At 40.3% G+C, this 17,842-nt stretch overlaps 1 protein-coding gene across 6 annotated transcripts in view; it reads right to left on the reverse strand.

Moving 5' to 3' along the window:
• Window positions 1-17,842, reverse strand: part of LOC107997499 (semaphorin-1A) — a 396,921-nt gene that overhangs the window by 312,514 nt on the left and 66,565 nt on the right. The window contains exon 1 of one of the 6 annotated variants that reach the window (XM_062071775.1): window positions 10,188-13,382. The exons of 4 other annotated variants lie outside the window; for them this stretch is intronic. In XM_062071775.1, coding sequence (XP_061927759.1) covers window positions 10,188-10,518 — 331 coding nt within the window. In that variant the 5' untranslated portion in view covers window positions 10,519-13,382. Of the gene's footprint in view, window positions 1-10,187; window positions 13,383-17,842 lie in introns of those variants that run through there. One more of the 6 variants, XM_062071776.1, reaches the window with a different exon arrangement.

A 17,842-nucleotide genomic window follows, 5' to 3' on the forward strand; every position in this document is an offset into this window, starting at 1 on the left:
GGAGGGAGGAGGGGGGCCAGACGTGAGCAAGGATTTCAGTCTCTAATAATAACAATTGGAATCGTCATTGATTCGGTTTCTCGAATTATATCGGTGAATACTTCCTCGTGCCAAATTTAAATATCGTTTTTCGGATCTATTTTATTTTCCAAATTGGTAAATGTAGGTGTTCGAAATTGAATCGATTCAAGATAATATTATTCGATATTTTAATTATTCTTAGGGATCACGGTTCATTACACTTGCTTACATCACGAAGCAATTTCAGGAATCGTACCTCTCCACGACTAGTTAACGATATACCTTGCCATTTCCTTCCAAGAACGTTGAAAGCACAAATGCAGAAAAGTCTGGTTACAAACGGCACTAAAACGGTTCCGCTGCCTGCTGGCAATAGGACAAAAGCTTGGTAATTTCAAAGAAAAAGCGTAGATTTACCGTAGGGAGGTAAGAAGTTGGGATCGAACGGGAAATAAATTCAGCTTTCCATTAACAATCTCGTGCGCGCGATCGCGTGATTAATCTCCTCTTCTTTCCTCACCGATCGAGGAATGTTGCTTACCGGGACACTTGGCTCGAAATTAGTTTCCAGAAGCTCGAGCTCCAAGGGCTGTTTCGACGTTACGCAATACGGTTACGATAATAAAAGCGACATAAATATTAATGCCGCAATTAGATCAGCATCTTGCGCAGAAATGGAACGGAGTTTCGACATGGCATAGTTTACCGAAGTTTCGTTATCAAGGATGGGACGAAGCAAATTCGATATTTTGATCAAATGGATAATTTTTCTAATCTTTTACGGGATTTTAAATTATTACGAATTGTAAAAAAGTTTAGGAGATTGTATAATTATGCAAAAGTGTCACGCGATCTCGTTCATTGATCTCGTTCATTACACTCTCCAAAGACAAATACTTGGCTCTTTCGTTCAATTTTTCTAAAATCCCTGCTCGATATTCTCGAACAAACGAAATTCATCATCCCATTACCTCAAAATTCCATTAAACCAACACGCTCGCGCTTATTACTTCATTCTCACTCGATCTTCTCTCGAATCGAAACGACGACCCCCCTCCCCTTCTTCCGAAACACGAATAACCAATTATCCAAATATCGATGTAATCCCGACCGACACCGTCTAATAATCGCGCGTTCTTAACTTCAGACCGGTTTCTCCTCCACTTTCCTCCCTATTTCCAAAGCGAAGCTCCAGTTAAAGCTCCAGTTACGTCCGTAACGCGAGCCTCTCCCTCCCCAACGATTTATCCTCTCTTATCGCGTAATATTCATCTTGGCAGCGTTACAAAGCTCAGACAGAGGCCTAGAGGAGGAGGAGGAGGAGTCGGCACCACCCTCGAGTCGGTGGTGTGGAATTGAATCCACTGCTATCCGTTAACCCTTTGTAATCGTCCCTCTCCCTTTTTTACTCCGTCTCGAGAAATCGCTCGATGAATGAAGAATTCCAACGATTAATCGGATATTACGCTGCAGGGTAAACACTTGGAGGATCGGTAAGCGTGATAGTTTGGACTGTCAACAGGAGATTTCCATACTTGAAATCGCGGGGCTCTCTCTAATCGCTTCCGACCTTTCTTCGTGTGTAACTTTGCCTTTTGCGGGATTTTAGGGGGTCCAAGTGTCAACGTTTGCGGGAGAGGAGTTTGCTAAGTCTTGTATTTTTCTATTAGGGCAAAAGAGCGGAGATTTAGATTGGATTAGCTTGGTCGCAACGTAACAAGTTTTATCCATGATTCTTCGCGTGTGTGTGAAAAATAATTGGGTGAAACGATCGAAGATAACGGTATCTCGTTGTGTGCATCGAATTTCGTGTGTCCAGTGTAAAGTAGGCACGCATTAAACGGTGCAGATTCTTTTTTTTTTCCTCTTTTTCGAACGAGGGAAATCCATATGCGCCATGTTTCGTCGCGTGACACTGCGTCGAGCTCGTAAATATAAAGGATAATTTTCGTTAAACTGCATAACTAGACATGTGGCCGAAACGTAACACCGTTAACCGACTCTCGATATTTTGTTTTTTAGAAAACGTTTCGTTTTAACAACGAATTTCATCGAGTGTGTAAACGCATTTTAATCCGAAACCGGGTCGCTTCTTCGTCGAAAATTACTTGTGGCGAACGATATATCTTCTTTGGTCCTGCTGGAAGATATAATTATAAATTTGTTTCGACGTTTGATAAACTGTTATTCCTGAAATATGCGACGAAAACGTATCGATATAAGTTAGATAGGAAGAATTAGGCCCATTCTCGAGCGAAAAAAAAATAAAGAAATCGCTCGCTTCCCAACTTTACAACCGGCGCGTTCAATCCACGTCGCTATCCGACATAAAAATATCGCGTTACATCTCGCCGCTGTGAGATTATACCACGCTGCATCGCTCTCCACAGTTCCAATCCAGAGTTTACGACACAGTGTTCCTCGAAACTCGCGGATCGGTGTAAGTTTTGCAATAAAGAAAACTGTGCCGCATTGCACGCCGATTTTACACGCGCGCTTTGCTCCACTCCTCGCCTCTCAGAATTCCATTTCTAACAATTTAGATTGATCGATTATATAATCGGATTAATCGGAAAATCTCGACACGATCGTTTATCCATAGAGAAGTCTTTTCACACGGTGCTTCAATCAGCTTCAAAACGTGGAAGAATATACGTATACAGTAGATATTTGAAATGTACTCGTCAAAGGAACTTGTTTAAGACAAGGATGAGTCAAGTTATAATACATTTATTAGACACATGCATTATTCGAACGCTCGCATCCTGGAGCGAGAGACATTTTTCCATTAATATAAAATTGTGTATATAAACATCTTTTGGCTGCACAATCATTTTCATTCAATTTTTGTCTTAAACAAGTTTCTTTAACATGTATATATATATATTTTGTTCATCGAAAATTGCAAGGATTGGAATACTTTTGTTATATAGCTCGACCCTGAATCAATGCTACGCAGAAATGCTAGACTTTGAGCTTGTATCGCTTTTACGATGCTGCAATTTGTAACGAGGGTCTTGATTGTTTCCAACGCGTGCGTTATCGTTTCGCGCGTGGTGTATTGCCTCCCCTTTCAATTTATATCACGCTCCATCGCGATTCTGATTACTTAGTTTCGTTAAAGCTGAAATCTATCTTTGGATGGAAAAGTATCGCCCCTCTTGTATCATATTGGCTTTGTTGCTCGACTTTGAACTTACAGGCCAAAGTATCACTTCGATCCACGTATCTTTGTTAGATAGTTAAATTATACTCGAGCAGTTTAGGTTCCGTAGGTTTGGATTAAACTCGATCGCTCGATTTTGAAAGGTGCAAACGCCATCCTCGATTCGTCTTCGTTTATTTTCAATTTTTATTTTTTTCGAGAGCAATGTTTCGCTTCTTGACTCGATGTTACTTTTCGAACATTACCTTTTGATCCTATTTCCTCGATTCTCGATTCATCCTGCATAGAGATCCAAAAATTAATGCGAATAACTTCCTTCCTCCTTTCTTTCTACATAACTTGCGATTAAATTCGAATTATATTTTAAGAATATGCAACAATTTCGATATGGCGTGCGAGAAGCATCGCTTTTTGCATTCAAGCTTAAGAAACCAGATACTGAAATGGTTTATGCGCAAAAGTCGTACCAAAGATTGAGAACTAAAGAAATCGACGAAAGTCCGACCCAGACGCGAGAGGAATTGGCAGAAAGCGTCCGTCCGACTGAAATAAGTAATCTTTTCAAACGTAATAAATAATTGGCTGAAATCGATGGACGCTTTCTTGCAATCTCCATCCCTCCTCCAAAATTACAAAATTACCCTCGAGCTTGAAGATGAACGCCTCTTCGTTACTTGGTCGATTAGGGGGAGAAGATGATGCTCGCAGGACGCGAAATAAACGCGTGATGAAAGGATTGGCGCGCGGCCAATGCGTATGCTAAAATGGAAGGAAAGGAGGCGTCTCGCCGTGTCCCAGACGTGGCTGGTTATAGGCAGAGTCATTAAAGGAGCCTTGGATTTGACGAAACGACGTCGTTGGGCGAGGGAAATTACGAAATGGTGGAAATGGAGGTGTATCGTCGGTGGCTGGACTTGGAACTCGGCAATTGTTGGGTGATTAGGGATCGTGGGGAGGAAATTCGGCGCTGCGTGCGGGAATGGATCAAGAGAGGGGAAGATTTTCGTGGGAGAGAAGGATTTTCCGGGGAATTTCGCGATGGATTATCATTTCAGAAACTTGTCATTTAGGAAAATAGTGTGAATGAAATCTTGAAATGGAACGTATCTGTTTCTAGGAGATGATGATAAAAATGATAGAACACTGTTGGGAATAATAATAATAATTTCACAATTCTCAATTCTCAATTTAATAAAAGTTTGTGGAAACTTTGAAAAATTCAATTGACGAAAACAAGAGCATCACGTTAGATTTTACAACACTTGTAAACTTGTTGTAAATATTAATATCGAGGACACGTTATTTACAACTATTATAGATACGAAAGAGAAAGAAAATATAGTAGCAAGGCAATTATATATTTAAAATATATAAATTTCGAATACGAGCCATTTTCTCGCATCTATTCCAGACAATTTAACCGTGTCTAGTGTGCGTGCTTCCTGAATTGTGCCCTCTCTATTAGAATAATTACCATCCTCGAGGAGCACGAAGGCAACGAAAGAAAAAAGAAGGTTGAAATACAGTGCTAAACACCACCACTGGCGACGCATGATCGCGCGATGAATTAACTGCAAGTTAACTTCGAAACCGAGTTTATTTTATCGAGCGGCCCGCTTTTGCAAAGAGCCTCTTAATTCTCGCACATCACACGAGTCATTTTTTCCTTCTTCTTCAGAGTGAGAGAAATTCGAAAATTTAAGATTTAAAACGAAAGGATAGAATTATTTGAGAATTTTTGTAAATTGATTTTATATACAAAAAAAAATAAAAATCAGATTTAGAAAATTTTACTTCGACTAAAAGGAGAACAATACGAATGCTCGACCGCAATGTCGTCGTCCCTGTTTTTCATACGTGTCGAACGAACGTTCTCTCTCCCTCCGCGTTCCGATTCGAGGTTAAATTCGCTGCTCGATCTCGAATACAATAAAGCCATCTTATCTGAAAGAGGGAGAGGCAATCCTGTCGGCCAGATAGCAACTTGTAGCAGCTCTAGCTTCGCGTTTTGAATTCGTTTAATGGTTGCCCAGTCACGGTCCCAGGATCCCTGAAAATCTTGTTTGTTTTTTATCGAGCGAAATTCTTATCGCAGCCTCGCGTGCCACGCCGTGTTACCCCGCCTACTTTCAATAAGTAGACTCGAGTGTGTATACAGGATGTCCAAATGGAACTATTCTTCGAAACTTTTTTAATCTTCCTTTTTTTTTAGAGAGAGAGAGAAATACGCATCAAATCGAATTTACGTACAATTAATTTACAAATCGTTCAGCCCGGTTTTTACGAAATTTCAGACAGATAAATTCGATTCCAGGATATACGTGTCTTATTCTCTCAGGTTGAATAGAAAGCCACACACGTATATGGAAACACGGTGCACGTTTTCCGCTACGAAAAGGGTCGAGAAGGGTGTCTTGATGAAGGGAGAGAAGGGCACCCCTTTTCCCTCGAATTCGAATTTTGCAGAAATTTGTTTTCCGTTCGAACGGAGCCGTTCTTCGCTCGGCCAAACGAAATTCCGATGGCCGACGTGTGTACCGAATGGTTTTATCGCTTTATTTCCGGGCAGGAATTCGAGGGCACGGCATAACGTGCACCGGTTAAAATTGTTGTACACATTTGGAGAATTGGAGGACGAGGGTGGTTTGCTTGCGTGCGAGGAAAGAACAAGAGGTAAAAAGGGGAGGAGGGTGGAGGTAGAAGCGAGGTTTCTTCTCGTTAAAAGTGATTCACAATGGCAGAGATGAGAAATATAAAAATCTATCCTAATTCTTCGCGATTTATAGTGGAACGTAAAAAATTTCACCATTTCGACGCGAATAATTTATTTTTTAAATTTACATTCGCGAAGGAAGAAACGATGATTTCGTTGATTTTTAACCATTCGTCTGTGATATTAATTTTCTCAAAATTTCTTCTTGAAATTTTCGCCAGTTTAAAATCTTTCCAATTAATCGATAGTTTTATCCCGTGGTTAAAATTGGTTGGCGCAACAGGAAACGAAATTTCTTCGTGGTTGATCCAATGTAAGCTGCGCAAGAAGCGATGAAAGAGGAAGCCTTCCCTGTCGTGTAGAGATATACACCCCGGCAAAGAAGAAGACGAATGGAGAGGAAATAGATCAAAAGAAGTGTCTCTCTCTCTCTCTCTCCAGACGAAGGAAAATCGTACACAGTTTTCTTTCTCTATTCGGGGAACGGTCTCTTGCATTGATTTCTCATTTACCTTGTTGTTTGTCCTTTCCTTTTTCGTTCCTTTTTCACCGGTGTTCGAAACTTATTCAAGTTTCAATTTATCTCACGCGACTTCCGTTGTTTAAACATTACCAAACTGAGAAAGATTGGGCATCCAATCTCATAAACTGCAACTCAAATTCATCGCTTTCTCCTTTTTTTTAATCGCGATTCGAAAATTATTATATCGAGAAAAAAGGTCAGTAAATATTGTAGCTCTGACTTCAGAATCTTTAAAAAGTTGCACTATTTGTGAGAATCTATGAGATTCAAGATACATTTATCATTATTTCTGTAACAAGAGAATTGTCGAAGAAGACAATTTCTCACCAAATCCACACGGACAAAAATTTTTGTCGAATGACTCGAGCAAACTCGAGGGAGAAGATGAAAATGATCGAGGCGGGGTTTTTTTGAGTTTAAAATATATCCATCCCCCTTTTCTCCTTCAACGTGGCCGTCGAGTATCGAAAGGAAGGGGAGAATCTTTTCACCGGATCAAGACACGAGCCAGTAACCTCGACAAATCCACAAGTTTCAACTACAAATCCAACTGTCGCGGGGCTAGGGAACAGAATTAACGTTTCCAGCACAGCAAACTGAACTTGGTAAAACTCAGGAAACGGGAATAAGTAACGTGGCACGAAATAAGAGGCGAGATCGCGAGAAACCGAGGAAATTTTCATTTTCGCGCGCCGAGAAACAACTTGGTCGTAAGCCATTCTCTCCCCTTCCTTCTCGTCCAATAAGGAAAGAACAACGCGATTTTTTTCTTTCTTTCTTTCTTTCTTTCACCCTGATTGAAATGCAGATACCAAAAGATTGTTCCTCTTTCGTTTTGTTCAATATGAATGTACTTAATAATTAGTATTATATCGTTTGTAAAAGAATGGACGAGGATGGTCTTATTTTACACGTTCTAATATTTTATCGTACAAAGAAACGGAATTATTACGGGATTTAAATTTCAAATAATAGAAATATAAATATCTCGGAGGATATTACAATAATGTATCAATATATTAAATCAATTTGATTCAATGCCAAAGCGAATTTATCACAAATTTCCCCCTCGTACATTCCCTGAAATTAATTGATAATTCATCCTTATTTTTCATTCTTATTCTCCAATTAAATTTGTAGATACGGAAACGGAAACGTGTTGTTCTTAGCAATTAAGAGGCGATCCATTTCCGAGCACGTTTACAAAAGACTTTTCTTGTAATAGCTAATTAAGAAGAAAGAGAGAGAGAAAGCAGGAGAAGCAGAGAGTTTCGTCTCTGGTTTCTTAGAAACTGGAGGGGTGGTGTTTCGCGCGAAAAGAGAAGAGGAAACGTTGCTTTTTTCCATCCAATGTTGAAAAAGGATAAGAGACAAATACGGGGGATGAGGACATTTGCGATCTTTCTTTGATTTATTGATTCTCCATCTTTGTCTTCGTTTTGCATTTCGAGAAGGAACAGCTTTCCCATTCGTAATGGAATATAATTTTATCAGCTCGATTGTGTGTTTCGTGAAGATTTGTATCTTTAACGCTGATTGCTTATCGAAGATTTTTAAACGACTTAATACTTTAATTTGCAGTTTCGAATCGAATAAAAATTCTCGAATCTCCTCTATATAATAATAAGAACAATGCCGGAAGCAATTAATTTCTTAACAAAAATTTCCAAAAACAAACTCCAATTTCCGTAACAACGATTAATCAATCCAATTAATTAATCCATAATGCGGATATCATTCTGTGCGATACAAATCTACCGCACACGTGATTAATAAACGCTCGAAAAGCAAAAGAACCATATCATCCCCTTCTCCAATGAATGAAAAATTCGCGCGATCATCGATTTCAATTTTCACGCGGACGAGAATGGAAAGGAGAAAAATGAAATTTATTCGAATCGAATAGAGGGGAAAAAAAAGAAGAAAAGAAATCCATCGACACCGATATCCATCCATTAAATTAAACCTCGCGCGAATCGTAATCAAACCTCTGCCTGAGATTCTTCTTCCGCCTTATAATACGTGTACGGCGTGGAACTCCGTGCAAACTGCTCGAAGAATTTTCATTTTGCCGCCCAAAGTCGTAAAAGGAACTGCGGCCTCTTCCAGTGACCGTTCCTCTCGACGGAACTCGACGTTAATCTTCCGAGAGGAAAAGTGCTTTTCGAGAGGAGAGTCGCATCGATACGAAAAATATCTGGATTCCAATTAACAGGAGGGGGATAACGATTTTGTTATAATACCCTCAATCGAAATTATTAGCTTTTAAATAACGATGGAAGGTTTAACTTATTTACTCGTATTCCTTCGTGTAATAAGTTTTGCAAATAATTATTGCCGCATCGAAAGTCGCTCTTCGACGAATATAACAAAGAATTAAAATTCCGCATTGATTCGGCTGCCCGATCTATCTACATCTATCTCGCGAAAGGAATAATACGAATAACGAGAGAGAAAAGAAGAAAAAGAGTCGACGAACAGAAGAACAGAAAAACGTCGGTCGGGAAAAATTTTTTATTCCGTCCGCGTCGAGCATCGGCTCGGCCGGCCGACATTTCGGCCGAGACCGTGACCAGGATTTAATACAGGGCCCTCCATTGTAACGCCTTAACCTGACTCTTCCCCCACCTCTTCCTATAACGCACACGTACGCGAGCGTAAAACGTGGTAAAACGCCTGTAAATTTAAACGGCTTTGCACGAATTCGTCGTCGTCGACGAGGATTTAACCGTCGACCGTGGCCGAGATTTCGCGAGAATCGTTCATAACGGGGGGAGGGAATCCCCTGGACGAGTCGATCGCGGTTTGGAAACTCCCTTACGCAGTCAGCACCGCCCGATTCTGGCTATTACCGACCGAGTTAACGAAGCCCAGGGGACTTGGCTGGGTTTTACCGCACGCGATACAGATACGGTTATGCTTGATAAATGCGATTCCGAGGGATAGGGGAAATTACGGGATGCTGTCTGGGTGTCGTTTTTTTTTCCACGCTTCGAGCCTGAGGGACATTTTGTTTTTTTTTTCCCTTCATCTCTCTCTCTTTCTTTCTCTCGTCGAGAATCGACGCGAAACGCGATGGGGAATTTATTGGTATCGATATTGGGAATGATAAACTCCCCTCGTTAATTCGAGATTTTTGCGATTAAACGTTGCGTTTCGTTAGAGGCTTTGCGGTTTGTTTCGTGTCGTGGTATTTAGAGATTTTTTTTCTGAATTCGTTCTAATTCGAATCGACGATTATTTGTCAGCTTCTTGAGGTGGCAATAAAAATTATTCGTGGAAAGAATAAATCGATTGAAATCGAGAGATACGTTAATAAGAAATTAAGCCTGGTTTACCGTACTTCTTATTAGTCCTCCGTGTTTCTTATATGCATGTACTTACCTGAAACATAAAAAAGAATCACGATTAATCCACAAATATACATCTACAAGCGCAATTTTAATAACGAATTGTTCTTCAAATTTACGAACACGCTTCTCCTCCCTCCCTGGGAGAAACGTTTCCATAATAACCGAGACCTTGCCATCTAAATTAGACGTTCCCACGATTAACTCTCTTTTATATTCGCCTTATAAATAACTACGCATTGTTGTTACACGACAATGGACTTTCCAGCAACGCTGTTACACCCTAATTAGCATCGAACGATCGATACTTTTCGCACACGCAACGGCCTCCTCTTCCGCGCGAATCGTTTCTTACGATTTTCGACAGCCGGAAACGGGTGGAACCGTCTCGAAACTCTTCGTCGCGGAACTCACCTCTCGTTGAAAAGAGGCTGGAAAATCCGAAAATCCTAATTACTTGGAAAGTTAGAAAGCGCGGCTGGGAGCCACGTCCAATTCCCCGCGACGCGTGTAATATCGGTGGCTCGTTGCCAAATCTGCAGTCTCTCCCTTCCGGTTTGATGAAGCGGCGCTCACTCGGTAACGATCGATGGAGGTGAAAATTCTTTCGAGGGTATTGGACGAGAAAAATTGAGGATGGAAAATCGGACGAGTATTTCTCTTTCTTTTTTTGGAATTTTGGAAAACGCGTTCGGAGGTGAAATTCTTTCGAGACTATTTTTCTTCGCGTTCGAGCTGATATCATAGAGTTAATAATCCGGGGAGATTGATCTTATCGTGGAAGGGATCACGAGAAACACGATTTCCACTCTCAAATATATTCTTAAGATACGAAACTCTCAAGAATGGCTTTCTCAGAGTCGCTTCATTTCTCTCGAATGAAAATATTCTTACGTTTAAATAAATTCCTCCGACGAAAGCCAGTTCGATAATCGCGGAGGCTTAATCAAAGCACCCGTCCCTCGTTTCTCGAAAGGAAGGGAGTCGATCTTTCTTCCTCGCCGTGACGAATGCACCTTGACATTCCAAGGGAACATCTTCTTCGAAAACTTTATCCGCCCGACGATAAGTAGCTGAATACACGCGAGAGGAAAGTAGTTGGCGTGAAATGGGGCTAATTTAGCCTTCCTGCCGCGACATGGATCGCCCCACTCGATCTTCGCCCCGAAAAAAGCGCGCACCTTCGCGGCGACAATGGCGCGACTCGCTCCCCCATCTCTTTAAAGGGATTCGTTTGGCAAGAGAGACGAATGGCCACGCAAGGTGGAAGAAGCTCTTTCCATCTCGAGCCAGGGGGAGGGAGGAAAGAAGAAACTCTCCACGAGATGAGGACTCTACACGACTCTAATGGGGGTCATTTTGATTCCCTCTGCTACGTGCATTCGTTTCGATCTCGGATCAGAGAGGAGGTTAAGGAGTTAAGCAAATTTTCATGGTGTGCTGCTCCAATGATTCGTTCGTATAATAGATATAGGAATTGTAATCTGTATTTTACGTCGATCGAGAATTTTACTTTCTCTCGAATATATATATATATATGTGACTTTATATTTCGTATTTTAGCTTGATATAACGTAGCCCTTTGGCGGCGATATCGGTGTTTCGACGAGTTAATAACCTAATTAATGTAACAATCGGGACGATATTAATAGTAACGTTAACACGTGCAGTGGATAAAGTTAATCGATAGAAGTGGGAATTGATTTGGAAATTTGCAATCTCGATAATAAACGGCGAAACGAATTAACGCGTTAATGAACGGAATGTATTTCCATCCGTTGTGCGATTACGTTAAACAATCCTCTCTTATATATAATTCTGCGGAGCTTGTAAACACTTTGCACAGTTTCTTTTTTTTTTTGACAGATTTTCATACAACACGATGTGGAAACGTGAAAGAAAGAGCACAATCGAAGCCAGGCATTATCCACAAGGCGATTCGTTGATCCAACAAAGTTCAACAGAAGGCACTCAGGAAGGAGATAAAAGGAGAGAGAGAGAGAAGGAAGACGTTACAGGGGGATGAAAGTGGCCGTGGGTCGAAATTGGCGGTTCTGACTGGGCCGACCTTGCCAAAGCTCCGTTTAATAATCTCGATAGGTCTCGATAGTTGGGGTGCTGCCATACAGAGGACACACACACACACACAAACTCCACTCCCTTTAAACCTGGAGCCAAAGGTAGCGTAGATCGATAACGCAGTTAAAGCCTCGCGATTTCTCGATCCTTACCCTCTCGACCTCATTGGCCGTTCCCTCGAACGAGCGTTTTCAGAAAGAAGGATAATATAGAATAAATCGAAGGGAAAGTCCCTCGTTAGCTTACTTGTCAAATAAAATTTCATAACTCACGCCCTACCCTCGAACATCATCATAGGATCGGAGAGGTGCAAAGAGTGGAGAGAGAAGCTTAAAAGCGAGAGAGATGAGCCTCGAACAGAAGAGGACCCAAGTATCGTAAAAATTATTCGTTAAATCGTGAAACGGAGCCGTCTCACGCGCCATCATCGTTACCCGAGAACAGAAGTCGAGAGTGTTCGGTGCGCGTGTCGGTGGGCTCGAACTAATGGGCTAACAGGCTAATGTCGACTCGTTTTGCCCTCTGATCCCCGCTCGGGCCACGCAATTATCGGAGTCAACTGGTACGAGTTGACCCACCGGCTGCTTTTTACGGGGCCCTCCATTCATGAAACCGTGGCGCTGGAATGTCGCGCCGAGCATTCCAACCTCTATAAATGTGTATATATAGTTATGTCTTCCTTCCTCTCCTCCACGCTTCGCAAGAGAGACGTCCCCTCTCTCTTTCTCTTCCGTGTACATCGTAAGAGTTTAAATTTTTGAGATTCAAGGGATCGGGTCCCTTTGGCTGCAGGGACGTTAAGGAGCAAAGGAAATCATTAAACTATCGTCGTTCTCCCCCCTCCTCGTAACGCGCATTGAGAGCGTTCGCTTCTTGAGGAGAGTTAATGGAAGAAGCGAAGGAAATAAATGAACGAGTCACGCCCCTTTCTTCCCGCGAAATGATCCTCTTCCCTTCGTATCTCTTTTCCTTTTTTTCTCGGCCAATTAGTTTTCTCGTGTTTATAAGACGGCTCACGCATCTTTTCTTGGATAAAATAATCCTTTCCAATATATATGTATACTTTTTTACATCTTCTCTCGTAGGAATAAAATACAGGAAAGATCGATTCGAATTCTTCCTCTCCCCTTCTTTAAAAAAAATCTCATTCGCTCGTATTCGTAATGGAATAACGAGAGTTTGTTGTTTCAGAAAAACTACCCTCGTGGAAAATTTCCATTTTCCCTAATTTGCAATTACATCCTCGCGAACAATTCTCCCATCTGGATATATATATATACAAGGAAATCGACAAATGCAAATGTCGTCGTCTTAGACAGAAAGAGGAGGGGGTTTTACCGCGATACGATAGCGAATAAGTAAAAGCCGTGGAAGTTGGTGCATCGATCCCCTTCGATTTACATTAAATCGATATAAATATAACCCACTCGATACGTATCCAACTCCGCTTACATCTGTTGAGCAACTTTCCATCGCCAATCCAAACGGGTGGATCAACTTAATCGGTGAAACCTCGCGCGTCGACGGTAAAAACAGGCGGGAGAGCGTACTCTTACTCTTGGAATTTCTACGTTCAAAAGTTCAATTTCAAGAAATTTGCGTAGAATCTTTGCGAAAATGGCGATAGCCCTCGTTTCGAAGGGAGAGGAAAAGGAAGGAGTGAAAATTAATTAAAAGAGAATTTATAAAACGAAATATGGGAGAATTTTTACACGTTGAAGGAATTGAGAATAATGAGCCTTTCTCATAGATATTTACAATAATTTGCAATTATTATTATAGAAGGAAACGAATCTATAAATATTGAACGATATCTCTGTTCGTTAAATTTTATTATACACGATCTCGGATGATTCGAAAAATAGAAATAAAAAGGGAAACGAAAAACGATGCAACGACCGTCGATACCAATAATCTTCAAGAGCGCGTTCGTCAATTCGAGCAATTAAAATTTTTACCACTCGATTTTACGGCCACGTGTAACCACCGCCTGGCCAATTTTACCTCCGATTTGCATACGATCTCCAACACGGCCCATAAAACGCAATCACGCGAGAGACAAGTGATCTTATTAAAATTACACGCGAAGACAATCCAAGTTCCGCGAATAAATTACCGAGGAAAATGAGAGGGGGAGGGGGAAAAAAATAAAGAATTTCCTCCTCCTCCTCCTGCTTGCAAATCGCTTCTCCCAACTTCTCGAAACTCGTTAGGCAACGATATTCTTTATTTATCTCGAAAAAGAAAAGAGCCATTCGTCTTTTTTTTACGTTTTTAAAAGAAACAGGATTAATTGCATCGAAATTCATATTCGCGTAGAAAAACGATCCTCGAAAGGGAAGGAGGGAAGGAGATTGGAACATTTGCCGTGGACGCACAGGATTAACCAAAGGCCAATTAGGCCAGGAGGCGAATAAACCAGGCGAGTTAAACGGGGAGAGGGAAGATTAATTCGCGTGTTTCTTATCGGTGCTAACATTGATCTTCGTATTGCGTCGACTCGAGGGGGGGGACGATTGTTTTTCAGGGACGAGTATCGAAATCTGTTACGGAAGTTAAGCTTCTGTTCGTGTTCGAGCGAACGTATGTATTATTTATACACTGCATGTGCATGAGGTAATTTATATTATTGCATTGAACTACGATAAGTGATACTGTTACATAAAATAGAAAGAACTTGACGATTTCTCTTGATTCTTTTACAGTGAAAAGCGTTTCGAAGATGAATATTTAATGTAAAAGAGGAGAAGAAAAATGTAAGGATTAAAAAATGCTTTCGAACAAGGTGTACAAGGGAATTGAGATGACGATTGCTGAAGTAACAGCTTGTTGAAACTTTGAGATTTATTAATGGAATTAATGGTAAAGGATAATATAAATAATCTCTGGGATAAAATATTAATAGAAGAAAATTTTAATAGACGGATTTGATCGCGTATATATTCACAGAATTTCTCGGAAGAAATTTCGAAATTCGAAATTAGGAATGACACCCGTTTTAAAGCGATCGAAAATGGAGCGTAACGTGATAGGTAATTAACTGGCAAAATCGCGTGGCAAAAATTAAACGCGTCGTTTCACGCTGTGCTTCATCCGATATCATATAAATCCCCTTTAACGAAACTTGTTCCCTCGGGTATCTAAATCACTACCCTCCTCCATCCCTATCTTCCTTACATTCGCTAATTTCGAGATAGGCTTTCGGGCTATATAAGATGTAAAGCAGAGGCAAAGTTTAATGAACAGTCGAACACATCGATTTCCAAAAAGTATTTGCCCTTTTCCGATACTTTACACTCGATTTCTCGACCTCGTGCCTTCCTTCTTTTTAAGCAATCAGTAAATAAAATGGAATAACGAATATACAAATATATATATAAGTACAAAAGCGCATCCTCAAAATCGTTGGGACGACATTAATCCAAAAAAAAAAAAAAGATGCTTCTGAAAAATATTTTTCTCGCCTATTCTTTATTTTTTTTAAACGTGATTAATCGTTCCGCCGACTAATATAATTCCATCCCCTCGAAAAGATTAATTCAACGTTGTATTTTTCATAGGTCTGGGGGAGATGGATCTTATTAGGGCGTCTTATAGGATGGGATAGAAGATTTCGTTGAATCTCTATTTATAATTCGAAAGCTGGACGGAACTTGTGCAGCGGGAGCAACGAACAAAGTTCCAAAGCTGGGGAAACTTCCGAGTCTCTTTTCGAACAGTTGAGCGGGAATAAAACGAATCGGTCTAAAATATTAATGAAAAACTTCGTCGCCGTTTGCCCTTTTGGCCTACACTGCGCTCCTAATTCGGGCACTCGTGCTAAAGATCATCCCCTCGTTTTTTTCTCGAGCTTCTTCCTCCAATTCTTTCACGACGAGAATTATTTTATTTTCTTTTTTTTTATAATCATTTTTTCAGATCATTTATATTCGAGCAATTTAACACAAAATCAATCCAAAATCACAATCGATTCAAAGTTAGACTCCAAAGCATCATCCCTAAGAAACACTCTCTGCTGGTTCAGGATCCTCGAATCTGGCAACTTGAAGATAGCCGGCAGTGAATGAAAAGACCAAAAAGGGATCCAAAAGGGGAGGAGGGGTGCTTTTGCAAAAGGGGTAGAAGCGTTCTGGCTTGCTGATACCGTGGCCTGCGAGCATGCAGATATACGGATCCCCATCGGCCATTCCCCCTTGGCATTCTTCCCCTTCCCCCTAAACCCAACACGTTCGAACTGCGCAGAAAAGCGTGCAAAATTTCTTACCCAATTTAATTGAAAAGAAACCTTAAAATACGTAGAATGTACTGGAAGCGCGTGTCCTGTTAATATTTTGGGCCTTAAGAAACGAGAAATGCTCGAGATAAAAAAAATTGCGCCAAGATAACGAAAAGCTATCACAAAGAGTTGCTCGTGTGTTAAATTGCGAGAGAGAGAGAGAGAGAGAATTTTAGGGCAGATACGAGGCGTGTGAATGGCGAGGGGGAGGGTTTGGCGTTGAATTATGCCGCGTATGCAAAGCGCGAGTTATCTTGGCAAGTGATAAGGGAGACACGCGAGTCGTGCATATCTCAGAGGATATAAGCAACGACACTTTGCCACCGGTGCGGTCAGACCGATGCGAAACGTACTGCGGGTGCAGTCTCTAAAGCGCAACGCGGTCGTCGTCGCTGGGAAAACGGTGGTTGCTTATTTGCATAATATTTATGCAACCACGACCGCGAGGAAACTGTCCACGATGCGCTCCTCTGCTACTGGATTTTGGGAGCCGTGGAATCGGGTCGGAAGTGGATTGGGTGGAAAGATCGGTAGGGGAGTTGGAGATAAGCTCGGTCTATTTCCGAGTCCAGATATCTCGATTATTGGTATTAATTTATAGATAAGGCTAGCTTAGAGTCTGCGAGAAAAATTATTGACACTAGATTTTTAAAATCCGTCTTCTCGAGGAATATATTAAAATTTCTTGTAAATTATTTATTTAAAATCTATGGATCTTTATTCACTTGTTTTAAAACTACCTTCAATTAAAGAAATTACTTTAATTTACTTTTAAATTCTCTTTCATATTTATATTAAAATAAATATTCCAAAAATTAAATTTATTGAAACTCATCTAAACCTTGAATATACTACATTTTGATTTGAATTATTATTATCTAAAATATCTCTAACCCAAATTAATTCAAGCTAATTAAAACAACAATACATAAATTTTAACTCAAGTATTTCTTATCGTGGACTATCAAATTAATCGACAAGTTTCTCTAATTAGATATAAAAAGCCGCCATATTATTTAATTTTAATGGTTCAACATTTAATAGCTTAACAAATTTCTTTATCTTTTTATAGTAGGGTATCTAATCCTAGTTTTTTACTAAACTTTTTAATTTCTACCATCTTCCGTCTTCGATACATTTTTTACTCTAAGTTGGATGTATATCTGGATTACTTTGGACGAGTTTAAAATTTTATTATATTTTTATATTCTAAGTGTTGGACAACAATTTTCGAATTGACAAGACGATTGAATACGGGTTAGGTTTCCGTGAAATTATATGAGATTGATTCCTTTCTATTTTTCGTGTGTATTTCGAAATTAACGATCATGTGAGCGCCGGTGAAAATGGGTCGCTCTTGGCCGTGATACAACATTTTCAGTTATTTTCAGTTTGTTGGCTGTTACGTCCGCGGGCGGTTTAAAAGTAACAGTGGATTCGTGGATGTATACACGGAGAGTCATCAAGATTTTATCCGACCTTTAGTCGATATCGCCGGCTTAGTTATAGAGCAAAAATAGACGCTTCCTTTTACAACAATCGCGATATTATCGTGTTGATTTAACCTTTCATACGACTTTGTATATTATTAACTCTAACGAAACGTTATTTTTCAATAAAATTTATTTTGTTCAGCGGACGGGATAAATTTGATGGTGTTTTACAATATATGTAATATTTGTGTTGTCGTGTTGTCATATTTATTCAGCTTATT

This window comes from Apis cerana, linkage group LG2, assembly GCF_029169275.1.
Source record: "Apis cerana isolate GH-2021 linkage group LG2, AcerK_1.0, whole genome shotgun sequence".
Classification (NCBI taxonomy): Eukaryota; Metazoa; Arthropoda; class Insecta; order Hymenoptera; family Apidae; genus Apis; species Apis cerana.